Source organism: Saccharomycodes ludwigii, chromosome III (genome assembly GCF_020623625.1).
Source record: "Saccharomycodes ludwigii strain NBRC 1722 chromosome III, whole genome shotgun sequence".
Lineage (NCBI taxonomy): Eukaryota > Fungi > Ascomycota > Saccharomycetes > Saccharomycodales > Saccharomycodaceae > Saccharomycodes > Saccharomycodes ludwigii.
Window position 1 is genome coordinate 322,485 of NC_060202.1, and position 26,659 is coordinate 349,143.

Here is a 26,659-nt window from a genome sequence, read left to right on the forward strand (position 1 = left end):
TCTGGTGTATATTAAAGTTTCTTATAGAAATTAAACCACGGACAATAAAAGCATACGGCTTAAACTTTTTTTTTTTTTTTCTCGTAATGATTTACGCTTATAGATCTAGTGAGAAAATAGTCTTTGGTAACAAATAAACAATCGTTAATAATAATATATATAATAAACGATAACAGTAAACTTTATATCCGAACAATAAAAAGAAAAAAAGAAAGAGAAAAAATTCTGACTAAAGTATTGATTATATCCATTATATTATTACCGTTATTAAACATTTAAATAAATTGTTTTTCGAGAAAAAGAAGAAAAAAGAAAAATTAATTAATATATATATATTAATAAAATAAACGAACACACTTATAATTGGCTATTATTTCTTTTATTATTATATCTTTAAAAATCAATCAAACTTTAGGCTCAGAATCATTTTTACTGAAAACTTTATATAGTTCTATTTTTTTTTTTTTTTTTATTTTTTTATACGGAGCTCCGTATTAACTTAAATATGTATAAACACAAAAATAATAATATATCCTAACAATATACGAAACATAGGAACGAAGTCTCGTCGCATTATATTTAAGAAATTTCGGTTAATGTCTTAATCATATTAACAATATCATTATAATAATAAATCATTTTGGCTATTTTAAAGTATAATAAATTTAATTAAGTGGATTAAAAAAACATTTTATATAAATATCAAAAGAGCCATATAAAGTAAAAAGGAAAAAGAGGAAAAAAAAAAAAAAAAAAAAAAAAATAATATATATATATATATATATATATATATAAACAAAATAAAAAACAATGACTTTTTTTAAAAAAATATTTGGCAGAAATAATTTTATAATTGTGATACTAGATAAAATAAAACAAATATTAGAGGGGACTCATCCTCAAGGTACTGACAATACTAATACTTGTACTGTAGGTGATGATATTACTACTGCTACTACCGCCGCCAGCACCAACACCACTACTAATGATAGTAGAAAAAAAATGCTACCCCATTCATGGTCATCACCATCATCTTCACTGCTACAAAAGAAACTAACTAATAATAATAAGAATTATCAGTTTGACAGTGATGTGGAATTGCTTAGGTTAGAAAAAGAATTAAAGAAAAAGAAAATTATAACTAAACAAGATTTGGTTGAATACAATATTAAATTAACGGAGATTTATAGAAACAAAAACAAAAGCACAAGTTCGCGTAGTGTTACAACTACTACAAATACAACTGCTGTGAGTAGAAAATCATCAATAATAACAGGTATTAGTAACACTAGTGGTATAAGCAATAGAAGTTATAGTACTGGTGGTTCTACTATGAGTAAAAAAAGTATTAATAATTATCATAACAAAAACTATAAAATAGTAACGCAACCAATGAGGGGGGAATTAAAAGATACAATCAGGGAAGAGGAAGAACGACAACAAGAGGGTAATAATAGTATTAACACAGTTCTGACACCTACAATATCACAAGATGTAATGGATAATGGTAAGAGCAGAACTAATGCTACTGTCGCACCCACTGGCTTCGCTACAGATAATTTGTTTGTTAAAGTTTCTAATATAGGAAATATAGATAAAGCATTTATTATACCGGTATAAATAAACAACTAACTACTAAATATAACAAATACACTTTTATTAATATTTTTATCGAATCTTAAATGCATAGTTTTTTAGCAAACTATAAAAAAAAAAAAAAAAAAAAAAAAAAAAAAATCAAGGTATCCATATTTCCGTGGATATATTATAATAGGGATGGTGCGGGGCCGGGCGGAGTAGCCTTTTTATATGATTTTTTTTTTTTTTTTTTTTTTTTTTTTTTTTTTTTTTTCTCGATTGTAATAAAGTTACAAGTCCGCGGATGCCATTATTATTATTATTATTATTATTATTATAATAAAAAAGAATTAATATGGATCCCCTCTTCCATCCCAATAATTATAACTAAAGTTATGTAATCTGACTAATAACCGAAATAATGAGTGTTGTATGAATTTTTTCTTTATAAAAAAAAAAAAAGTATTATTAATACAACATATATATATATATATATATATAACAACTAGTTATTATTACAAACTTTCAAAAAGAAAAATAATCTAATCTTATTTTCTTTCTTTGTTTTTTTCTTAATCCATTAGAGAAAAAAAAGTGTAGAACTAATGTAAAAATACAGATGTTTGCTAACAATATAACTACAACTTCTCTATTTAATAGACCTAATAATAATAATAATAATAATAATAATACTAATAACAACAACAACAATAATAATAATAATACTTACTCTTTAATGGACAAGATTAAATCCAGAATTATAATACCATATGTTTCTAGTGATAAAATTAAAAATGGTTACAAGAATGGAGGTTTCTTATTTCTAAAAACAAAACGTTTAATTGCTAATACCAAAAAGAAAAATCCTAATAGTGCCAATAATGATAAAGAAATTAATATATTTGATGTAGATGTGGAATTAAAACAAAAAAAAATAATAACAAAAAATGACTTAATTCAATATAACATTAAAAAAACAGGTCTTATAAAAAAAAATGATACCGTCCATATTAGCAACGGAACAGCTAAAAATAACGTTAATGGTGATGCAAATGAACATTTTAATGCTCATAATACTGATAGAAATGTATGGCTATATGATAAATATGTTTTTTAATTAAAATAAGTATTTGCATTGTTTTGTTTTAGTAGGGTTCAATTGCAGTTTTTAATTCATCGATAGAAAAAAAAAAAAAAAAAGAATATTATCATATTACTTCCCGTTGTCGCCGAAATAACGAACAGGCTATAACCGGTTCAAGATATCCAACCGTTTTACGCTCCACGGACGTATTAAGCCACTTCCTTTAAATCCATAATTATTTTTACCCGTGCTTTTAATTTTTTTTTTCTTTTTTTATAATTGTCTCTTTTTATTCAAAAAATTATTTAAAAAATTTATAAACGCAAGTAAGGAAGAAGCAAAAAAAAAAAAAAAAAAATAAATAAATAAATAAAAAAAAAACTCATACCATTTATTTATCAACTATAAACAAAACAAAAAAAGAAAAAAAAAAAAAAAAAAAGAAAAAAGGTACATATATACATACATATAGTTATTTCTCCACTTATATACTCAACAATAAATCAAATTAATTGTCAATATGTTTAGCATGAATCTTAGCATATCTACCAGATGGATCAGCATGACAACCCCAGTCAGCCTTTGGAATCCATCTCATAACTGTAGCAGCAGCAGCCTTTTGTGGGTAAATAGCATCAAATTTCAATCTGTACCAGTAAGCTTCTTTAGTTGTTGGAATGTCATTGCCCCATTCAGGTTTTGGATTAGCTAATTGCTCGTCAGAAATAGCCTTTTCAGCATAATCCTTCAAAGCATCAATCCAAGAATAACCAACACCATCACTAAATTGTTCCTTCTGTCTCCATAAGATTTCTTCCGGTAAATATGGTTTAACATCAGGTTCATCTGTGGTGTCAAATGCCTTTCTCAAAATGTATTTCTCAATTCTATCCTTGGTAATCATTTTTTCCTTTGGATCAATGTTCATACAAACTTGTAAAAATTCCTTATCCAAAAATGGAACACGTGCTTCCAAACCCCAAGCCAAGGTGGATTTATTGGCTCTTAAACAATCACTCAAGTGCAAGTTTTTAACTCTCTTGACACTTTCAGTGTGAAATTCAGCAGCATTTGGAGCTTGAGCAAAATATAGATAGCCCCCAAATATTTCATCACTACCTTCACCACTTAAAACCATCTTGACACCTTGAGCCTTAATCTTTCTACTCAACAAAAACATTGGAGTAGAGGCTCTGATGGTAGTCACATCATAAGTTTCTAAATGATAAATAACATCGTCTAAAGCATCTAAACCTTCCTGTACAGAAAATGTATGTTCGTGGTGAATGGAATTAATAAACTTAGCAACTTTACGAGCAGCTTTCAAATCTGGAGCATTTGGCAAACCAATAGCAAAAGAATGCAACTTGGCAAAACCAGAAGTGTGTAAGTGACCTTGATCATCCACACCTGCTAATCTCTTACCACCAACAATTTCATCATCTGGATTGGTGTCAGCATTGGCAGTTTCTCTGGCAGCAATAGAAGCAATTAAAGAGCTATCTAAACCACCACTTAATAAAACACCATATGGAACTTCTGCCATTAATCTCTTACGAACAGCCTTTTCCAATGTTGTCCTAATCAACTTGTAGTCAACTGGGTTATGTGGAATTCTATTTTCATCTATCCAATCTGGAGAAAAGTAACGAGTGGTCTTATCGGTAGCTGAATCATAAACATGGCCCGGAGGAAATGATATAATATTGTCACAATCATCAACTAAACATTTCAATTCACTAGCGAAATAAACAGTCTTAGGACTAGCACTAGATCTACCCATGTATAGTGTGTTGACACCAATAGGATCTCTAGCAGCAACAATACGATCTTTAACACTATCATAAAGAACCCAAGCAAACATACCATCCAAGTATTTTGGTGCATCGATATCATATTTTTCGTACAATGGAATAATAGGTTCACAGTCAGAAGCTGTCTTGAATGGGTAATCAGCAAACTTTTCCCTCAATTGAATATGATTGTAGATTTCACCGTTGACAGTTAAAGATAAAGTTTCATCTTTGTTAGTAATTGGTTGAGCACCGGTATCTAAACCAACAATAGCCAATCTTTCATGGACCAAAATAGTATTTTTTTTAACAAAGTTACCACTCCAATCTGGACCTCTGTGTCTAATTCTTTTGGCTAATTGCAAAGCCCTTGGTTTATATTCTTCAACATGTTGTTTGTTGTAACAAGCAAAAATACCACACATCTTGTATGTTCTATATTTTCAAAAAATTTTAAGTTTTTTTCCTTTCTTTTCTTATGATGTCGAACAATATTTAATTAATTATGTGAAAAAATAATGATAAAAAAAAGGAAGGAAGAAAGATAAAGAAAAAATATTAATAGTTGCAAAGGCAAACGTTTATATACATGCAACGATCGAAAAGATAATAGTAATTAATTGAAGTGAATGTTACAAACTATAAAATAGAAAGGAAAAGTAAAATGAGTCAAAAAAAAAAGAAAAAAAAAATTTTTTTTCTTTAAAAAAAACGGAAAATGTAATAATTGCAAGAATGAAAAAAAAAAATTTTTTTTTTTCACTTAATCTGCAAATCGCGGAAAAAAAAAGAACTGGAAACAGCTAGAAAAACAAAGATTGTGCAGAATGTTATCGATAAAAAAAGAAGAAAAAAAAAAAAAAAAAGAAAAAACTTTTTTTTACTAAATAGGGATTTATTTTTAAAACTAATAACGATTAATCTATTTTGGTCAACTTAAACGTTTCCCAGGTGTAAGATCACCGAGCAAGTTTTTTTTGTTTTTGTTTTTTACCATTAGGTTCCCCTCTAATATAGTTTTACTTTGAAGGTCCAATTATAATTAATGTACACCAAATGGAAAAATAATAATAAAAATAAAGAACAATACATTACATACAAAGAGAATATACATCTTTATAATTTCAAATCTGTAGATGTAGAAACAAATCTAACAAATTTCAAACTGAAATTATGCCACCTTCTAGATGTTTCACATTTTACTTGTTTTACCTGGTGGTAATCAACTACTAAAAACCTCGAAAATATAACCTTCCATTAAGTTTAAAAAAAAAAAAAAAAAAAAAAAAGAATCAGAATGTTCTAAATAAAGTGTCCCATTGAAAAAACAATCTTTTATAATATAAAAGATGTAACAAGATCAAAAGTTTCTGCGCGGGCACCACATTCTCCATTAAAACCCAATACTATCTGTACTGGTGAATTGTTCGATTTAAAAATAATCGCAAATAATTTCATCAACTTCTTTTATAAAACTTGGAAGGTCATATTGGTTTTTTATGACTTTTTAATACTGTACAACAAAAACTACATGAATAATACATAAGATACGTTAAAAAAAAAATTAAAAATGGAAATGATATGAAATGAGAAATTCTTATATAGAAACCAACTAAAAAAAAAAAAAAACAAAAAATAACATTTTTTTTGTTTTTAATCAATATATTTAAAATTTGGCCTAACAAAATAAATAAATTATAGTTTTACACATTTTCAAAAAAGTAGGGCTTTTTTTTAAAAAAAAAAAAAATTAAAATAAAAAAATAAATAAATTATTCAACAATTTGGTCTTGTATTCCAGTACCTCAACGGACTAATCATAATTCGGAACCATTTTCCGATATGTTAATGAAATATTTAAAAAAATAAAAATAAAAAATCCCGTTTCTTTTTTTTTTTTTTATTTTTTTTTTTTTTTTTGTTTAAAAATAAAATATTTTTAACACTTTGGCTTTGGTAAAACGGGAAAATAAAATAAACACACATATATATACATATATATATAAAATGCCATTTGTATATCACTTCAAAGCAATTTCAAGTTTAGTCCTGAAACTTACCTATTATCTTTACACACAATACAACAACTAATACCAACAATTCACTTACCAAATGTCACTTCCCACCATTAACAAAGAAGAAATTAAAGGTCTTATAACATCAATATACCAAGATAAAAAAAATTATAATAACATAGTCAAATTATTAAATATTTACTCCAAATATCCTCCAGAATCCTTTATTGATGAACAAGACGGTAATTTACAGACAATTAGATATCTAACCTTAAATTTATTTAAAATTTTTAAAAAATTAGCTGAATTAAATCTTTTATCTGGTGCTGGCTCTACTGCAAATAGCAACGAGAAAATTTTGATCCAATGGTGTAGAAAAAATTATGAATTGTATAAATCAAAAATCTTATTGGATTATATGACTCAAATAAAGGTTGCTAATTCTTTAAGTTTAGATTGCTTGGATATTTATATGAATTGTATTGAATTGGAATCTATTTATTTTAGTTCCAAAAGAGGTTTGCCATATTTCCCCAATAGGACGCTACAAAAATTAATTAGCCGCTTACTATTTACAGGAAATAAGGGAAATGATTTAGCATATATTCTTGATGAATTTGCTGATAAATATTATAAAAAATATGTTGATGTTCAATTTTATTTTCAAAATGAATTTAATAATCTTATCACCGATGGTACATATCCTCCTGAAAAAAATAATAATTTGGTAAAGTTTTGGATTAAGTTAATGAATCATGACAATCATTATGATAGTGATGACTGTGATTTGGAAATTTTAGTACCACATCCACCATCGATTATGGAAAATGAACACAAGTTTAAAGATTTCGTGGAAAATAATTGGTTGTTTATTTTATCTAAAGTAACTAGGCCTGATCAATACAAAATCATTTTGTTAATTTTGCATAAAAGAATTATTCCACATTTCAATACGCCGTCCAAGCTTATGGATTTCTTAACTGAATCATATAACTTACAGTATGTTGTTGATGATGATGATGATGATGATGATGATAATCATAGTGATAATAACCATAATAACAACGGAAGTATTGTTATCCCATTATTAGCCTTAAACGGGTTGTTTGAATTAATGAAAAATTATAATTTGGAATATCCTAATTTTTACTTCAAGTTATATCAGTTATTTACTCCAGATATGATGCATGTTAAGTATAGATCCAGATTTTTAAGATTAAGTGATATTTTTTTAAGTTCAACACATTTAAGTGCACAACTAGTGGCTTCTTTTATTAAGAAAATGGCAAGACTAACAGTAAATGCTTCTACTAGTGCAATTATTTCCATTATTCCATTTATTTATAATTTATTGAAAAAACATCCAACTTGTATGATCATGTTGCATGATCCACAATATATTAAAACACCAGGTAATGTCTTTAGTACCAATGTAAAGAAAATGGAATACATAGACTCTTTTGATAATGATGAAAAAGACCCAGAATCTACAAACGCTATTGAATCCTCATTATGGGAATTAGAAACTTTAATGCATCATTATCATCCCAATGTGGCTAGTTTAGCCAAAATTTTTAAGAATCCGTTTAGAAAATATAGTTATAATTTAGAGGATTTCTTGGATTGGAATTATGATACCTTATTAAAAGCTGAATTAAAGAGAAGTTTAAAGATACTTCCAGCATTAAATCATGAATTTACTAGTAATGGTAGTAATAGTGCTGATCATAAGAAAAAGTATACTGTTTTTGATGATTTTGTTCAAAACGTTGCTTTCTAGTGGTGCATATACATATATATATATATAATGTTATAACAGGATTCTTTTTATATAAACTAATTTTTTTTTATCAATCTAATTATGATATGTCAGTTATATTTACTAGCTTTAGCACTTATTGCAAAATTAGAAAAGGAAAAGAAGAAATTACTTATTCGGTTTTCTTTTTTCCCCCCTTTGAACCGAAAACTTGTATGAATAAAGTCTATAGATAATAAATTGCGTGCTAAAAACAAAAAAAAATAAAAAAAAAATAAAAAAAAAAAATATTTTTTTTCCATTTCATTCCTTCTTTCTTTTTTTTTCAGTTTGAACAATTTCCTTACATTTATTATTTTTTTTTTTTCCATGGCAATATAACATAACATACACAGCTACTATTTATATAAAAATTAAGGAAAAAGAAGAAAAGAAATAATAATTCAGTATAGAAATAATGGAAAAGTTATCACCAGAACAACAAAAAGCAGCCCTGGAATACAAAGAAAAAGGTAATGAATGTTTTAAGAAGAAACAATACCACCCAGCTGTCAGCTTTTATGATTTAGCAATTAAAAGTGATCCAACGCAGTCTATATTCTATAGTAATGCTGCATTTTGCCATTTAAAACTAGAGGCCTATCAACTAGCATTAAATAATTGTGATAAAGCTATTTCAATAGATAATCGCAATGTGAAGGCTTATTATAGACGTGCTTTAAGTTATATTGGTTTGATGGAATACTCAAAAGCTAAAAAAGATTTTAAAATCGTATTGAAATTTAAGCCTAAAGATGATGCGGCTCTACGAGGAGTAGCTTTGGTTGATAGAATGATTTTCCAAGCCAATTTTGAAAAGGCTTTGGGTGCTGATGACGATAATGGTGATTCAAATTCTAATGGTATGCGCAGATTATGTGAAACTGTTTTACTAAGTAGTTTTGATGGTAATTCGGATATCACTAACTATAATGGTCAAGAATTAGTTCTAGAACATGTAACACCAGAGAACGGAGGTGAGTACGGAAATATTGAAGTCACCAACATGAGTCAAGAGTTCATTTCATTCATGGTTAATGAACTTTTTTTGAAGGGCAAAAAAATACCCAAGAAGTATGCTGCCGGTATTATATCCCATGTTGATTCTATCGTGAGAAAAGAGCCTACTCTACTAGAAATAAGCAATGCAGATAATCCCGAAGTGAAAATCACCGTAGTTGGTGATACCCATGGTCAATTTTATGATGTGTTGAATTTATTCCATAAATTTGGTAAGGTTAAGCAAAATCACATCTATATTTTCAATGGAGATTTTGTTGATCGTGGTTCATGGTCCTGTGAGGTTGCTTTGCTATTATACTGTTTGAAAATATTGTATCCTGAACATATTTATATAATAAGAGGTAACCATGAAACCGATAATATGAACAAAGTTTATGGTTTTGAAGATGAGTGTAAATTTAAATATTCTACCAGGATTTTCGAAATGTTTAGCGAAAGTTTTGAAAGTTTGCCTTTATGCTGTGTTATTAATCAAAATTATATTGTCATGCATGGTGGGTTAGGCCATGATCCTGAGGTTACTCTCGATGATATCAGGAAAATCAATAGGTTTAAGCAACCACCAAGAGAGGGCATATTCATGGAATTGTTATGGTCAGACCCACGTGCTTTGGACGGTTTGGGTCCATCCCAACGTGGTCTAGGTTATGCTTTTGGTCCCGATATTACTGCTGCATTTTTAAAGAAAAACGGTTTACGCAAAGTCTTTAGATCACATGAAGTTAGATCTGGTGGTGTGTCTTACGAGCATAACAACAAACTAATTACTATTTTCAGTGCGCCAAATTATTGTGACAGTGAGAATAACCTCGGTGGTGTTATTCATGTTGTGCCAGGTAGAGGTAGCACAGAGCCTGTAAAGTGTGTTTCCGACGAAAAAACCTTTATGCCTTTTGGAGAAACAACCAGTGGTGTCATTTGTAATGATGATGCAGATTTGGCTGTTGAAGTTTTTAAAGCTGTGAAACATCCAGACTTGAAGCCTATGGCTTATTGTAAAAATGGTGGATTGGGCTTTTAAAGCGGGAAATTTATATCAGAAATGGTTTGCTATTGGCACACCATTATTTGTAATTATGTAATATTAATTTCCTTTTTTCTTTCTTTTTCTTTTTCTTTTTTTTTTTGTTTTAAATGTAAAGATAAATATAATAGTAGTTATTATTTGCTTGTTAGGAATACTTCAATATTTGTATCAAACTCTTTTAGACGCTTTATCTTTTAATTAACAGTATAAGCCGTTTATATATAGTATCAAATGTATTTTTGTACGAAAAACGTTTTTACCTTTTTTTTGACTTTTTTTGACTTTTTTACTTTTTTTTAATTTTTATTTTTTTATTTTTTTATTTTTTTATTTTTTTATTTTTTAAACAACTAATATCACATCCTGTATTTTTTTTTTTTTTTTTTTTTTTTTTTTTTTTGCTCTATTTTGCAACAACATCCACATCGTTGATCATTTTTAATCTATCAAAAAAATCATCACTAGTACACATACAAAATGGTATCCACCTGGTCTCCAGATCTTAATAATGTTCAACAATTATGCGAGATTTTACAAAATTCAATGAGCCCTAACCATGAATTACGTACACAATCTATGCAATTATTAGACTCATTTAAAGAACAACCAGAATTTTTGAATTATCTATGTTATATTTTGTTACTAGAAGGAAAAGATCCCACTATTAGTGCCACTGCTGGTTTATTATTAAAAAATTGTCTATTGTTACCTCTTGATAATAATAATAATAATAATGTTATGAATAATCATGGCTTGGTTTTAGACGATTATATTAAATTGAATATTATCAAAGGGTTGTCTCCAGCTTATCCTAAATTGGTTACTAATATCACAGGGATTGTAATCACTACCCTTTTTTCTACCTATTTTGCCAGATCGCACAGAGATGATCCATTGGGGTTACAGTTGTTACTTAATCTACTAACATTAGTAAAAACTGAAAAAAATGAGGCTAGTATTAAAGCATTATCAAAAATTATGGAAGATGCCGCTCAGTTTTTTCAATTACCTTGGACCGTTGAGGAGGTTAAACCTATTGAAGTATTAATACAGACCTTCTTGGAGTTTATCAGTCTAGATGCTTATTCTGATTCCTTTATTATTAGAAGTGAAACTATTAAATGTTTAAATTGTATTATTCCATTAAACTCGCAGTTTTTTATTGTTCAATTAGATTTTTTTTTACAAAGTATTTTTACTTTGGCTACCAACGATTCGAATGATAAAGTTAGAGAGCAAATTTGCATTACTTTTACTACGTTATTAGACTTTAGGCCAGATAAATTAATCGATAATTTACAAGGCATTATTCAATTTGTTTTGCATTTAATTAATAATAGCTCTATTGAGGGTAATAAATCTCGTGTTGGTCTAGAAGCTTGTGAGTTTTTATTGAGTTTGAGTAACAATTCACATATTCCGGAAATTTTAATTAAGCCATATTTACCAAGTATTATTCCAGCGTTGATTACACACATGTGTTTCGATGAAGAGGAAATATTAATTGTTGATTCACTAAATGATGAGGATGATTCCGGTGTTCCTGATAAAGATGAAGATATTAAACCACTAATTTCATCAGCTACCAAGTCAAAAGCAAGACCCAACGAAGAGGAAGAGGATGATGATGATAATGATGTTGGTACAGACGGAGATGAAATCGATACTTCTTGGAGCTTGAGGAAGTGTAGTGCAGCCACTTTGGATTCTTTGACCAACTTGTTACCACAAGATGTTATCAAAATTTCATACCCCTTATTACGTCAACATTTGGCATCTGAGAAATGGTATGTTCGTGAAGCAACCATCTTAGCGCTAGGTGCAATGGCCGAAGGTGGTATAAAATATGCATCAGACCAATTATCCATCATAATTCCCTTTTTGGTTGAGGAATTAAAAGACCACTGGTACCCAGTTCGTAAAATGTCGTGTTGGACACTAAGTAGATTTTCTCCCTGGATATATAGTGATAATACAGAATTCCTATTGCCAGTATTAGAACCTATTTTAAACAATGTATTGTTCGACAAAAGGAAATGTGTTCAGCAAGCAGCAATAAGTTGTGTTGCTTATTTTATTGATAATGCAGATTATGAGATTGTTTCGACACTCTTGTATAATGAATTGTTATCTACTTTTACTAAGTGCTTTACTACATATCAAAAAAGAAATATGTTTGTTTTATATGATGCTATTGGATCCCTTGCCGAAAAAGTTGAATTTGATGAAAGAGCAATGTCTACTGTTATCCCACCACTTTTGAATAAATGGAACGTTGTAACTGATACTGACAAAGAACTATGGCCATTATTGGAATGTCTATCTTATGTTATTATATCATTAGGAGAATTTTTTTTACCATTGGCACCTCAAGTTTTTTCCAGAGTCTGGTTTATATTATGTAACTGTGTGGAATTGGAAGCTAGATCTCAACAAGACCCTACTGTCGTGGTTCCTGAAAAGGATTTTGAAATTACATCCTTGGATTTCATAGATGGACTAATTCAAGGCTTAAATAGCTCGATTGAAAACACGTTAATATTTGCCCAAGCATCGCCTAATATTTTTGATGTTTTATTGGAGGTGTTAAAAGATCCAACCCATGAGGTTAGACAAAGTGCATTTGCTTTATTAGGTGATGTAGCATATTATTACACGGATAAATTGCAGCCATATCAAGATCAGCCATATAAGGACTATTTACCTAAATTCCTAGCTGTTATTGGAAACGAAATTATGCATAATGATGAACTTGATAGCGTGGGTGCAGTTAATTCTTTGAATAATGCTATCTGGGCATTGGGTTTAATTAGCGAAAGAATTGATTTGCAAGAGTACATAATTGATTTATCTCGTGTGGTTTTAGATTTGTTTTTAGGTGGTGGTGATGGTGTTAATGATAATACTGCGATTGCTGTGCATATATCCATTGTGGAAAATTTAGCAGTATGTATTGGTAGAATGGGTATTCACCATCCAGAAATCTTTAGTACTAATGATTCTCCCTTTTGTTCGATAAACGCTATTGAAAAATGGTGCGATTCTTGTATTGACATTCCAGATCCCGAGGAGAAAACGGTGTGCTATCATGGGTTCATTAGGATTATGAATTTAATAGACCGTACCAAGATTAGAATGAATTGTATTATATTGAAAAAAATGTTAAAAGGATTGATGGAAAATGTTGACCTTAAAGCAATCAATCAGGATTTGTATGGGTTTTTGATAAATAATTCAGAACTTGTTTCTCAATTGAATACCAATTCTCCTGAATACCAATTTGTAGCACAGATTATGTAAGTCAGAAATATTATTAGTAGTACTAATAATACTTATCATTGTTATTATTGTTATCGCGTTAGTGCTAATATAGCTTTTATATTTGTTATAAATAAGTAGATATTTTATTTAAAGATTAAAAGTGATTAATATCAGAATCTCACATTTAAATGAGCTAGAGAATGTTTAGTAGCTGTTCACGTGACTCAGTTTGTTTGGATCTCTCTTTCTCTTACTCATTTTTTTTTGTATGGTTTCTATAAGAGCGCGAATTCTCGGAAATCTCCGTCCATTTTTTTTTTTTTTTTTTTTAGTATAAAAAGGGTAATTTTTTCTTATCGAAAAGGAAACGTGTATGCGGTAACCATTCAAAATTCAAATATATGTCAACATTGTAGAATGAACTTGCTTATTATTAAAGGTAATTTTTATTTTGTGTGAAATCATTACTTGGAAGAAGTACTTTTATTGGTTGAACTAGGAAAAGTCAAAAAATAAATATTATTGGCAAAAAAAAAAAAAAAAAAAAAAAAAACTGTCATTGGCAATTGTCAGCAACATTGCCGGCGAAAATTACCATATACAAGATGTTTTTTTTTTTTTTTTTTGATCTTGACAATAGAGCAAAAAAAAACTATCGTTAGCAATGGGCACTATTTATAAATTTAATTAAAAAAACTTTATTCATAGAATAACGGTACAATGCTTGTTTTATATTCAATTAAGGAAAACGACTTAAAGTAAAGTTTAAAATAAAAATATTGACGATTGAAAGAAACTGGGAAAGTGGTAACTTTTATGATTTTTGCGTTTTTTTTTTTGCGTTTTTCTGCGTTTTTAATTTTTAGTTTTTTTTCTATGTAACAATTTTTTTTTAATAAAGTCTAAAAGATTTTATTATCAAGATTAAAAAAAAAAAAAAAAAAAAAAAAAAAACATATTATATAAAGAGAAAATCCTTACCTGATCAATAATAGTTACATAGCTTTATGTTTGTTTTTTTGTTTTCCCTTTCCTCCTTTTTGTTATCAAAATCTTTCTATTTTCCGTAATCAGATATCATATTAATATTAAATATAAATTAAACCAAAAAAAAAAATATCAAGCCAAGATATATAATGTTTTCAAACCTAAAGGCCATCAGTTCAAATAAATGTGTTGTAGAAGGGAAAGTTCAACCTTGCACAATAATTTATTCTATAGAAACAGGAAAATTTGTTAAAATATTCCCAGGTGAAATCTTATATAATAAAGATCCTAGGTTATCACAAGTTTCAGAGTATGTAAACGTGTCGCCATACGTTATTTTGCCAGGGTTAGTAGATTCACATGTTCATTTAAACGAGCCAGGTAGAACAGAGTGGGAGGGTTTTGAAACAGGCACCAAGGCCGCTAGTTCTGGTGGTGTTACAACAGTAATTGATATGCCGTTGAATGCAATTCCACCAACCACCACTTTACAAAATTTCAAGGTTAAATTGGACGCAGCGGAAAACCAGTTATGGTGTGATGTTGGGTTTTGGGGCGGCTTAGTTCCTGGTAATTTAAAAGATTTAAAACTCTTAATTAAAGCAGGTGTTAGAGGTTTTAAAGGGTTTTTGATGGATTCAGGTGTTGCTGAGTTTCCTGCTATAGATAAATTATATATAGCAGATGCATTGAAAGAATTACAAGATGAAAAGACCATGCTTATGTTTCATGCTGAACTGCAAACTCCGGACAACAAGCATACAATTTATACTGGTAGTGATTATAGCAATAATGATTTGTGTACTGTCGATTCGCCTATTGAAAAAAGTTTAGGTTTATCTACCTGCTTGTCTCCAATTCAGCCTACTTCTGGTGAGATATCGGACCAAGTCAATTTTACAAATACTCTTGATACAAATTTTAAACAAGATACTATAACCCCCCTTGGATTGGCACAAGAAGAAGATGATACGTTGGCTAATGTTGATCCAGCTGACTACAAATATTTCCTAATGTCAAGGCCAGATAATTTTGAGACAGATGCATTAAATTTGGTGCTTAGTTGTTTAAGAAAACAAATTATAAATTATGGTAAATCCACGCCAGTTCACATTGTCCATATGGCCTCTGAACATGCTATACCAATATTGGCCAGAGCAAAAAACGTGGAAAATTTACCAATTACTGCCGAAACTTGTTTCCACTATCTAAGTTTAGCCTCCGAAAAAATACCTAATGGAAGTACTTTCTATAAATGTTGTCCTCCGTTAAGAACTGAAAAAAACAGACTAGGATTATGGAAAGGCTTACGTGATGGTGTAATTACTTCTGTTGTCAGCGATCACAGCCCATGTACACCAGAATTAAAAAATTTGGAGAAGGGTGATTTTTTTAGTGCATGGGGTGGAATTTCTTCAGTTGGTCTGGGATTGCCCCTAATATACACGATGGGGACATATAGTCTAACACCGGCAATTAGCTTGCCAGAGATCGTTCAATGGTGTTGCGAGAATACTGCTATTCAGGTAGGGTTAGAAAACATCAAGGGTTTCATTAAAGAAGGGCATGATGCCGATTTCATAGTGTGGGATGAATGTAAAAAACAAGTCATTAGAAATGATAATGTTTATTTTAAAAATAAATTGACTGCATTCAACGGGTTTGAAGTCAAGAGTTGTGTTTTGAAAACCTTTGTTAGAGGTCAACTAGTCTTCAGCCATGAAACTGGGCATTCTACCAAACCTTTGGGTAAGAAAATCTTAGAACCAAGAACTACATAAATTTATAAAATAGTAATATAATGTATAATATTCAAACTCTATGTTTTCTGGATCTATTGAATAAAAATTTTAACATTAATATTTGGCCTATTCCAATGGCAATTGTCAGGAAAATAGAATAAATGGAAAACCAAAAAACTCTTTTTGTTGTTGAACGAACAGTATAATTGTTTCTCTTGGTTCTTGTCTTGTAATACTCCAAATTTCGTTCTAATAGGCTTAATTGGCGCTCTATATCATCCAACATATCCCATAATTTGGTCTCTTGTTGTTCATTTTCTAAATTATTTAAAAGCTTATTTCTTTCCATATTTTTCAATTTAGTTTGTTCTGTTTCTTTCATGTGCTGACATGTATAGCTAACATCAAAATCAATGATTTTCCCCAATCCCTTTTTACTTGATTCAAAACAAAATTTATATTCGCCCTTAAACTCCGCATTGAAAAACCATTCACCTTGTCTTTCGTGAGTTCTGGAAATCAATTTTACACCATCAGGTCCAAATATCTCATAATTTATATCATAATCACCTTCTTCACCATGCTGAACGGCGAAGTAATAATCTATCTGGCAGTCAATGCTTGGGGTTAATGTGTATAAACATTCTCTATCTAACAATTCAAATGTGACTGGAGATGGTAAAACCGTTGCTACATGTAGTATGGCTGTGTGTAATAGCAGTGCAAAGATATTCTTTTTGAAGTACATGGGGGGGGGGAGGAGGAGGGGTACGATGTTTATTTATACCTTGATGAGAAAAAGAAAAAGAAAAAAAACTGTAGCTTTAAAGGCCTAAGTGAATGTATTGTATGAAGAATAAACGACAAATATGCATATGTATATATTGTTCATATTTACTGATTAAAATTTTACTACTTGCTAAAAAAAATACGCGTTAAAAATATTTTTTTTTTTTTTTTTAAAGTTTTCCAAAACATCAAAAAAACCAAAAAGAAAAAAAACATTGCTTCAAAAATAAATAACTCATTGCTAATTCTAGTTTACATTATAAGTTGTTTTTTTTTTTTTTTTGCTGAGAGAAAAAGAGACATTATAAAAGATTTTCTACATATTTGAATTTAATTGTTATTTAAATTCAATAATTAAGAGGAAACAGTAGCCTGTTTACTTAAGTCATATATTAAAAAATTTGTTCCAATTTGTGACTTAATAAGTTTCACACAATAGAACAACAATGGATCATGAAGACAGTACATCACTAATTATTACAGATGAAAAAATAATTAAACGAGTTAATAGTGACATAGATATAGACACTACTCTACCTTTAAAAAAAAAGCTGAAAAAGGAAAACGACGAATCTTTATTAGCAAACGAGGAAAACACTGATGATGTTTCTGCCTTAAATAATGATAATAATAATGAAACGATATGTGCTAACTCACCTGGAAAAGTTAACTTTACTTCACCAGAAGTAGCTATTAAAAGGGCTGATACTACTAATACTAATACTAATACCAATACATCTAAAATAAACGTCAATCTAAATGAAAAAATCAGCAAACACGTTGTAATGAATACACCATCTAAAAAATTGCAGGCGGTTAATTTTTTGAAAACTCCCTCAAGCAAAACAGAAAAACTGGACGAACAATCATTATTAGGATGTAGTCACAATAAATTTAAAAATAGTCAACATGATGATGATTATGTATTTGATGAAAACATTCCTAAAGATATTATTGAAGAAATGACTCTTTTATTAGACACATTTCCTGGACTAGATGTTAGATATAAACTATTGGACAAAATTGGTGAAGGTACCTTTTCCTCCGTTTACAAAGCCAGAGACAAAAAATTACAACCACAGCATATGCTAAAATCACCATTAAAACACCACTTTTGGAGTTCTAAACACCATTATGTTGCCCTAAAGAGAATCTATGTTACTTCGTCGCCACAGAGAATTTACAACGAGTTAAATCTATTGTATACTTTGTCTAAATGTCCTAGAATCGCACCTTTGTATGACGCAATACGTTATCAAGACCAAATCATTGCTGTGTTACCATATTATCCTCATGAGGATTTTAGAACGTTTTATAGAATATTACCAATAAAGGGAATCAAAAAATACATGTTTGAATTATTAGAAGCCTTAAAATTCATTCATTCAAAAGGTGTGATACATAGAGATATAAAACCTACAAACTTCCTATACAATACAAGATTGGGGAAAGGCGTATTGGTAGATTTCGGACTAGCAGAATTAGAATACGATGCACAGGATACTTTTAGAAACACTCAATATTGTCCATGTGTGGAAAAAAGAAATGATCATATCTGTAACATTAGCACTGGTAGTGCTGGTGTTAATAAATCGTTCAAATCGGTTATAAATATATCAGGTGATTTGACCAAGGGCTATCCTAAACATGATACACGTAGAGGAAGAAGAGCTAATAGAGCAGGGACCAGAGGATTTAGAGCACCGGAAGTTCTATTAAAGTGTTCTAAGCAAACTACGAAAATAGATATCTGGTCATGCGGTGTTATATTATTATGTTTTTTAGCCAGGAGGTTTCCTATGTTTCAAAGTTTGGATGATATAGATTCGTTATTGGAACTATGTTGTATCTTTGGTTACAAAGAATTGAAGAAGTGTGCAGAGTTACATGGATTGGGTGTAAATATTAGTAGCAACTTAAATGGGATAACTGAAGATGGTATTAAAGGTGGATTAAAAGAATATGTCAGGAGTTTGTTATTACAAGAAACTGAGGTGGGTACCTTACCCTCATATAGTGCTGCATTTGAAACATTGGATTTTTTGGATAATGAGAGTAGCCCCTCTCTGGTTTCTGGTGGGTCATTAAAATCAAACGATCATAGTATTAATGTACATAATGACAAGGAAGAAATGGAAGATGCTGATAATGTTGAAGATCCTAATATTTTGAAGCATAAACAAGAATATTATAGTGATCATTTTTGGTGTTTTTTATTGTTAGAAAAATGTTTCGATTGGAATTATCACAACAGACCTAGTGCAGATGATTTACTGAAAAATATATTTTTTGATGAGTTAAACAATTTCCCCTCACCTGCTAAAAAAGGAAATACTGATGTTTGTGATAAAGCACATTGTAATAGTAGCAATGAAAACACTGACACCAGTGAAGGTACAGAGGAAGAAAGCTGTGGTACTAAAAGTACTTTGACTTAGAGGGGAAGGGAGGAACTCTTTTATTTGCATTTCTGCTCTCATTTTTTAGCATTATTAACTATAACGGTATTAAAAATTATTGTGCATCCAATTATTACATAGGATATATTTACATAAAAATAAATAGGTGCATGAGATTGTATACACGCAAAACAATATAATAATTAAAAGAACAAAAAAAAAAAAAAAAAAAAAAAAAAAAGGAAAAGCTTTACCATTCAGAAGATAAAAGGAATCAAAAATTTTCTGTTTGTACCGTATTTTTCATTTTTCTTCATGGCCCATAAATACATTTGAACGGTGGCAACAATTAAAAATATCAAACTAAAGACGTTTAATTTGAAAATTAATGTAAACCAAACCCAAGATAAAATTTCAAAAGTATAATTTGGAGCAACTAATAACTTGAAAATACCATCATCGATTGGAATTCTCTTTTTCATGTTACCTTTGGACTTTTGGATTTCACCCCATCTACGCAATTTCAAATGTGTCTGGAAATTTTGAAATTCACAGAATGCAAACAAACCAACTAACAAATTTAAATTATTCAATTTTAAAATATTGTACACTTTGAAAACAGTAGTCTCAGGAATACAAAATCCAATACCAAAGTAGCCCAAACCAATCAACCCGTTCAATACCCAATAATGAAAAGAGTTTTTGAAAACATTGAAGAATGGCATAGTATTGTTGGAGAATTTGTGTATGAAAAGGGTTTCTAATATTCTTTTGACAAAATGTAACGTGTTCAATGTGTATACCAATTTGTTCAAAGCAGGGTTGTAGTAATCCCTGTTAATAATTGAATTTGTACATCCATTAGGATTTTGGGCTATTAAATATAATAAAGTGTGGATGAGAATTGGGCCGGTGTATTCAATCATAAAAACCAAACTCCAAGAAATTTGTGGACCTAAATCTTTAACATATAATGTAACGGAAGAAGAATCCTTTAATAAATCTAGTAATTGAGGAGTGTCTAATGTAACCTGTTTGTCATTTTTTAGACAAGTTAATCTTAATCTATTAATATCAATGTTTTTATTTTTTTCAGAAACTATAGAAACAATTTTATCAACAGATTCAATTGGTTCTTCGATAGTAACTTCCTTTAAAGATTTGGAACGCGGTTTAACAGTAATCATAACCATTGTGTGTGTAGCAAAAAACTTGAAGACTTATGATCTGATTCAAATTGTTTTTGCTTTTTTTTTTTTGTTGTTTTTTGTGACAAAAGGAAGAAAGAAAACTATTAGGGAATAAGCATGCAGTTGAGTTGTAAAGTGCCCCAAAGATTAAAGTAAAAGTTACGAAAATAGGAGAAATTTTAATTTTTTTTTTTTTTTTTTTTTGATTTAAAAAAAAAATGTCATTGGTTTAAAAATTTTTCTTGTAATTTTTCGGATATACGGATATAGTTAAACTCGTATATCTGAACCAAGATATAGGGTAACCATTCGGGTAACGGATAGCATGTAATTCGGATTAATTATATAACTTTTTTTTTTTTTTTTTGTTTTCCACGTTTCTTTTTTTCTTACTTTTTTTGTATTTTGAAAAAAATAAAATATAAAAAAAAAAATATAAAAAAATAAGCAAAAAAGCGAATTACTCTACGTAACTTTCTGTAATGTAAAAAAAAAAAGAAAAAAAAAAAAAAAAAAAAAGATTTTTGGCAAAACAAAAAAGAAAAAAATTTTTTTTTTCATAATATAGTTTTAAGTAATCAATTGAATTAGACTTTTTTTTTTTTTACTTTTCTTTTTTTTCTAATTGATGTCTAGTTTAGAAATTAGTATTCGGGCAGTAACTTCTCAATTTAGAACCACAATTTCATTTCTTTTTATCAGATAATTTCTTTTTTCCAATATCTGAAGAATAAAAGCAAGAGAAAGTTTTAAGTTGGTAATATTACTTTATATAACCAAGAAAAAAGAAAAAAATAATTAGCATAAAATTATTATAATATTAGATAAACTAATTGGTTTGTTTCCCTTTTTTGATATTAGACTTTTCATAAACACAACTATTAATACAACAATAATAAGCAATGTCATTTAGACCAGGTTCAAGAGGCGGTCGTGGTGGTTCTAGAGGTGGTTCCAGAGGCGGTTTTAGAGGCGGTCGTGGTGGTTCTAGAGGTGGTGCTAGAGGCGGTTTTAGAGGTGGTGCTAGAGGTGGTGCCAGAGGTGGTTCCAGAGGTGGTGCCAGGGGTGGTGCTAGAGGTGGTTCCAGAGGCGGACGTGGTGGTGCTAGAGGTGGTGCTAAAGGTGGTGCTAAAGTTGTGATTGAACCACACAAACATGCAGGTGTTTACATTGCTCGTGGTAAAGAAGATTTGTTGGTTACCAAGAATATGGCACCAGGTGATAGTGTTTACGGTGAAAAAAGAATTACTGTTGAAGAACCAAGCAAAGAAGAAGGTCAACCTGCCACAAAGGTTGAATACCGTGTTTGGAATCCTTTTAGATCTAAATTGGCTGCTGGTATTATGGGTGGTTTAGACGAAATTTTCATGGGACCAGGTAAGAAGGTTTTATATTTAGGTGCTGCCAGTGGTACTTCTGTTTCCCATGTTAGCGATATTGTTGGACCAGAAGGTTTGGTATATGCCGTTGAATTTTCTCATAGACCGGGTAGAGAATTGATTTCCATGGCTAAGAAGAGACCAAATATTATTCCTATTATCGAAGATGCCAGACACCCACAAAAATACAGGATGTTGGTTGGTATGGTTGATTGTGTATTTGCTGATGTCGCCCAACCAGATCAAGCTCGTATTATTGCTTTAAACGCTCACATGTTTTTAAAAGACCAAGGTGGTGTTGTTATATCTATTAAGGCTAACTGTATCGATTCCACTGTAGATGCAGAAACTGTTTTTGCTAGAGAAGTTCAAAAATTAAGAGAGGAAAAAATTAAACCATTAGAACAATTGACTTTGGAGCCATATGAAAGAGATCATTGTATTGTCGTTGGTAAATACATGAGGGGTGGATTGTAAATTATTTTATCATAAAAAAGACAGAAATTGAAAAGTTTTTTTTTTTTTTAGAAAAAAAGTAGTTTTATTAATATATATATATATATATATATATATATTTTTTTTTTTTGTTTTTATATATATATATTTTTTATTTTATAATAATTATATTATCGTACTTTCGCCATTGTAGTTTTTATTAGATATCAAATAATATGCTCTTTGCAGTTGTAATTGTTTGATTTGATTTGTTGTAATATAGAAAAAAAAAAAAAACTTTTGATTGATGGTATTTTATATTTAGATTTATCGTATTAAATTTTTGTTTTTTTTTTGTGTGTGTTCCGAAAATTACGAGGACAATGTAGACACACGGATTACACAGGGTAAAGTAAGTGGCAAAAAAAAAAAATAAAAATAAAAAAAAAAACAGACAAATAAGGAAATCTTTTATTTGGTCACTTTGTTAATATAGAAATGTTTGGGTTTTTTGAGGTTTTTAATATTTTAATTTTTTTTAAGTGCAAAAGGAAAATAAAGATATAGAAAAGAAAAGGAAAAAAGTTGTTTTACATTTTAGCTTTGCTATTCATTAAATTTTGAAACTAATACAAAAAAAAAAAAAAAAAAAAAATAAGTAAATCAATAGTGATAATAAAAAATTATTATATACGCATATTTATGCTTTCTTCTTCCTTTTTTTTTTAAAAAAAAAAAAAAAAAAAACGATTCAGTACTATTATATACCGAAAGGGTTGCTAAATCCATTAACCTTGTAAAAATTTATGGTAACATAAAATATTAAACTAATATCCAAGACACAATAAGGAACATTTGCTGAAAATACAATGTCAGAAATTAATAGTTATAATTTGCAACCCTTAAAAGAGGACCAAAGACCGCAAATGACAGAAGCTTCCAACCCCGATACTAACAGTACTGTAGATACAGTTTATACGACCGAACAGAACAACGAAAATATAGAATTAATCACATTGGCCGATGAAGAAAAAAGTAATACTATCAGTGACAACAAAATTAAGAAGAGACGTAAATTGGATTTTAGAGGTAGAAAAGGCAAAAGAGATTCAGTTGGATTATTCGTACGAGACACGCCAGATGGTACAAACGCATTACATGCAGATGCTGTTGATTCAAATGATGAGATTGAATTTGTGGGAGAGGTTTTCGTTCACGAAACCAACAAAACTAATTGTGATGGTAATGACAACATTATTAATGGTGAAATACCTTATGTTGATTTAGAGGATCCAGGCGTTCAAGTAACACAAGATACCCATGCTGGCACTACTACTGTTCCTATTGATACGGATACTACAACAGATTCTATCAACAATGCTTCCAGTAATGACATAGAAGTTTTGGAAGTTGGCGAAACCCAGTTAGAGACCCGGTCAGAAACTAATACTAGGCAAGATGCTAATACTAGGCAAGATGCTAATGACATTCACCACTTCACAATACATTTACCTGGTGGAAGAAACATGCATGTTTATGATCCAACTTATCAAGGAATAGATAGAGCGTCATTTGAAAGTCAACTTTTGTTTGATTATCAAGGGGATGGGATCCCCGCTACTATTACCCCTACTGGTAATAATAGTAATCGAGACCCTGCATATTTGGAATTTCGGAGGCGAAGAAGGTTTGATAGGCAAAGACAAAGAAACATAAGTAACATGAATCATGTTGCATTAAGAGCCACTGCAAGTGTATATAATCCAATTGCTGTTGATAACGGTATTGGTACTATATCCATTACAAACGGTACTGATGGTGATCATGATGATCATGATGATGTGCAAGTCACAAGTGCAAGACATATTCTTGCGGAAACACAATCTGTTTCTACAGAAAATTTGCCTTTAGATGTTCGTAGGATGCGTTCGGAATTAGAGACCAGGAGGAGAATGGAACACATGCAAGAAAGACAAAGGAGACAGGAACAGTCAACTATGAGTGTAATAGAAGATACTGAAACCACACGTGAATTTAATGAACTCAAAATTATGTTGGAAAGATACCCTGAGGGCTTGAGAGCTTTATTCGAAACATGCGAAAGTTTGAATATGTTTACAAATAAAATGAAGGACTATATACCCGCAGCTGCTACTGGTACTATAAGTAAATTACAAAATCTATATATTCGATATAGAAGTTTCAAAGGAAGGTTTAGAATCACTGCCTATCAGCGAGAACAAGAACGTGGAAATAACAGCATTAATGGGCGTGGTGGCATAGTGAGAAGAAATGCTGGAAGAGGCAGAAATGGCGCGCAAACTAATGTTACAAGTGGCGCTATTGGCTATGATGAAGACAGTATGGAATACGGTATGTTATATAGGATGCGTATGAATATGACCAGATTATTATTTGGCCGAGATGTGTTGCCACCCTTTAGAATGTTTTCCAGTTCGAGTGGTGAAGGGATGGGCAGTCGTTCCCTAAACAACGAACGTGGTGGTGGTGGTGATGGTGGTGATGATGATGATGATGATAATGAAAGTGATGGTTATGGATTTAGAAGAAGTGAAGGCGGCTTTTTTGGTGGGCGCAGTGAAGAAGAAGAGACTCAAAATATTATTAATATGATTCAGAGGCGCGAAGAGAGAGAAAGAGATCATCAAAGAAGTAGATTTGAAAATGCTACTAAACATTTTAAAGAACAAATATTAAAAAAAGCACGAGAAGTACCTATTGGATATAGTTGTTCTTTTGATACAAAACCACAGCTGGTTGCAGAAAAAGTTATACCTAACACTAAGTGTGATAATGGTGATGCTACTGCGCAGGGATTTAGTGTTGAAAAAGTATTAGTTATAGATGAAGACTCGGTATCGAACAATTTAGTGGAAGTGCCGATTTGTGTTTTGTGTGGGGCTGAATTTGGTAAAGGTATACCGGATGATTTTAAGGGTAAAAGATTAACAGATGTTAGTTTTGAACACTTGGTAGATGAGTATGAAGTGCCGTGCCCTTACCAAACGTTAAGTAAGCCAACACAAATTGATAGGGTCACTTCTAGAAGATGTTTTGTTGCAACGTGTGGGCATACATATTGTGGAAGATGTGTTTTGAGGATACAGCATGCCAAGAATTTAAGTGCTTCCAAGAAGAGATCTATGCATAGATTTAAGGGGCCCTCTAATCCAAATATTTACGGACCTAAAAGGTGTGTTGCTGAAAACTGTAAAATTCATTTACATAAAAAGGGTGTATTTCAGGAAATGTTTCTATAGAGAAAAGAAAAATAATACTAAAAAGGACACATATATTGGCCAAAAGGGACACTTCTAAGGTCATTAGAATATAGAGAGGTTTCAGCAATTTTTTTTTTTTTTTCTTTTTGTCTTTACAGGGTATACGATTTAAATCATTTAAATATATTTTAACTATTATATAGAATATTTTGTTATATATAAAATTATAATAGTGCAAATATAGAAAGAACAACAATATATGTACGTTTCTTCCTTCTTTTTGTCTCTAGTTTTGTTTTTTGATTTTTTTCTAAGCCACAGTCTTTATGAGATTGAGATTGAGAAAGGAAAAAGAAAAAGAAAAACTAAAGCATCATGTAGGGATGAAAATAATAATAATACAATGTCTAACTTAGACATTTGAAAGAAGGAAGAAAGGAGCAAATATCTTTTAACTTTATTTATAGTGTTTTGTATTTTGATCAAAATAACATATCTAAAGTACAACAAACACACATGGCAGCCAAACATCCAGTTAAACAATCATCGTTATTATTCGTTGGAGCAGGTTGTTGGACATAAATAGGTTGTTGGGCGGGACGTTGTTGATAGTTATTTTGTTGTTGTTGTGGTGGTGGTGGAGCAGCAGCAGGTCTTGAATAAGCTTGTTGCTGGGGTGGTGCAGCAGCTGGCCTTGAATATTCCGGATAACCCATGATAACTAGTTTTTAGGCTATTTTGCTTTATATATATATGTGTGTGTGTGTATTCTTACTCTGTTAATATCTATATACATTTAAAAGGGATAATAATAGTATAAATAAAAAGCATTAACTGTCCTTTTTGTTTTTCTTTTTTTTTTTTAAAGTTTTTAAAAGCTAATCGAAAGTAAAAAGGTAAACAAAAAAGAAAGCAGC

At 30.1% G+C, this 26,659-nt stretch overlaps 13 protein-coding genes and 1 non-coding gene across 14 annotated transcripts; 9 read left to right on the forward strand and 5 right to left on the reverse strand.

Annotated features, from left to right (window-relative positions):
• Positions 1–810: 810 nt before the first annotated feature.
• Positions 811–1,620, forward strand: SCDLUD_002385 (uncharacterized protein; the record flags this gene model as incomplete). Its single annotated transcript, XM_046081562.1, has 1 exon — positions 811–1,620. One exon carries the CDS (start codon positions 811–813, stop codon positions 1,618–1,620), a length of 810 nt encoding a protein of 269 aa, XP_045934858.1.
• Positions 1,621–2,197: 577 nt separating this feature from the next.
• SCDLUD_002386 (uncharacterized protein) lies at positions 2,198–2,695 on the forward strand (the record flags this gene model as incomplete). The annotated part of the gene is made up of 1 exon (XM_046076627.1): positions 2,198–2,695. One exon carries the CDS (start codon positions 2,198–2,200, stop codon positions 2,693–2,695), a length of 498 nt encoding a protein of 165 aa, XP_045934859.1.
• A 475-nt stretch (positions 2,696–3,170) lies between these two features.
• On the reverse strand, positions 3,171–4,880 carry SCDLUD_002387 (asparagine synthetase B; the record flags this gene model as incomplete). The annotated part of the gene is made up of 1 exon (XM_046077136.1): positions 3,171–4,880. The coding sequence occupies one exon, from the start codon at positions 4,878–4,880 to the stop codon at positions 3,171–3,173; it is 1,710 nt and encodes a 569-aa protein (XP_045934860.1).
• An 862-nt stretch (positions 4,881–5,742) lies between these two features.
• SCDLUD_002388 lies at positions 5,743–5,943 on the reverse strand. The gene has a single exon (XR_006829215.1). It is a non-coding gene; the product is annotated as a snR45 (small nucleolar RNA).
• Positions 5,944–6,567: 624 nt separating this feature from the next.
• Positions 6,568–8,250, forward strand: NOC4 (ribosome biosynthesis protein NOC4; the record flags this gene model as incomplete). Its single annotated transcript, XM_046077137.1, has 1 exon — positions 6,568–8,250. One exon carries the CDS (start codon positions 6,568–6,570, stop codon positions 8,248–8,250), a length of 1,683 nt encoding a protein of 560 aa, XP_045934861.1.
• Positions 8,251–8,686: 436 nt separating this feature from the next.
• PPT1 (protein serine/threonine phosphatase) lies at positions 8,687–10,312 on the forward strand (the record flags this gene model as incomplete). The annotated part of the gene is made up of 1 exon (XM_046077138.1): positions 8,687–10,312. One exon carries the CDS (start codon positions 8,687–8,689, stop codon positions 10,310–10,312), a length of 1,626 nt encoding a protein of 541 aa, XP_045934862.1.
• A 483-nt stretch (positions 10,313–10,795) lies between these two features.
• KAP104 (Kap104p) lies at positions 10,796–13,618 on the forward strand (the record flags this gene model as incomplete). The annotated part of the gene is made up of 1 exon (XM_046077139.1): positions 10,796–13,618. One exon carries the CDS (start codon positions 10,796–10,798, stop codon positions 13,616–13,618), a length of 2,823 nt encoding a protein of 940 aa, XP_045934863.1.
• Positions 13,619–14,715: 1,097 nt separating this feature from the next.
• Positions 14,716–16,347, forward strand: DAL1 (allantoinase; the record flags this gene model as incomplete). Its single annotated transcript, XM_046077140.1, has 1 exon — positions 14,716–16,347. One exon carries the CDS (start codon positions 14,716–14,718, stop codon positions 16,345–16,347), a length of 1,632 nt encoding a protein of 543 aa, XP_045934864.1.
• Positions 16,348–16,378: 31 nt separating this feature from the next.
• On the reverse strand, positions 16,379–17,056 carry ERP3 (Erp3p; the record flags this gene model as incomplete). Its single annotated transcript, XM_046077141.1, has 1 exon — positions 16,379–17,056. The coding sequence occupies one exon, from the start codon at positions 17,054–17,056 to the stop codon at positions 16,379–16,381; it is 678 nt and encodes a 225-aa protein (XP_045934865.1).
• A 487-nt stretch (positions 17,057–17,543) lies between these two features.
• Positions 17,544–19,535, forward strand: CDC7 (serine/threonine protein kinase CDC7; the record flags this gene model as incomplete). Its single annotated transcript, XM_046077142.1, has 1 exon — positions 17,544–19,535. One exon carries the CDS (start codon positions 17,544–17,546, stop codon positions 19,533–19,535), a length of 1,992 nt encoding a protein of 663 aa, XP_045934866.1.
• Positions 19,536–19,753: 218 nt separating this feature from the next.
• Positions 19,754–20,689, reverse strand: TSC13 (trans-2-enoyl-CoA reductase (NADPH) TSC13; the record flags this gene model as incomplete). The annotated part of the gene is made up of 1 exon (XM_046077143.1): positions 19,754–20,689. The coding sequence occupies one exon, from the start codon at positions 20,687–20,689 to the stop codon at positions 19,754–19,756; it is 936 nt and encodes a 311-aa protein (XP_045934867.1).
• An 899-nt stretch (positions 20,690–21,588) lies between these two features.
• NOP1 (rRNA methyltransferase NOP1) lies at positions 21,589–22,542 on the forward strand (the record flags this gene model as incomplete). The annotated part of the gene is made up of 1 exon (XM_046081563.1): positions 21,589–22,542. The coding sequence occupies one exon, from the start codon at positions 21,589–21,591 to the stop codon at positions 22,540–22,542; it is 954 nt and encodes a 317-aa protein (XP_045934868.1).
• Positions 22,543–23,369: 827 nt separating this feature from the next.
• Positions 23,370–25,781, forward strand: SLX5 (SUMO-targeted ubiquitin ligase complex subunit SLX5; the record flags this gene model as incomplete). The annotated part of the gene is made up of 1 exon (XM_046076958.1): positions 23,370–25,781. One exon carries the CDS (start codon positions 23,370–23,372, stop codon positions 25,779–25,781), a length of 2,412 nt encoding a protein of 803 aa, XP_045934869.1.
• Positions 25,782–26,224: 443 nt separating this feature from the next.
• SCDLUD_002398 (uncharacterized protein) lies at positions 26,225–26,458 on the reverse strand (the record flags this gene model as incomplete). The annotated part of the gene is made up of 1 exon (XM_046077144.1): positions 26,225–26,458. The coding sequence occupies one exon, from the start codon at positions 26,456–26,458 to the stop codon at positions 26,225–26,227; it is 234 nt and encodes a 77-aa protein (XP_045934870.1).
• Positions 26,459–26,659: the final 201 nt, after the last annotated feature.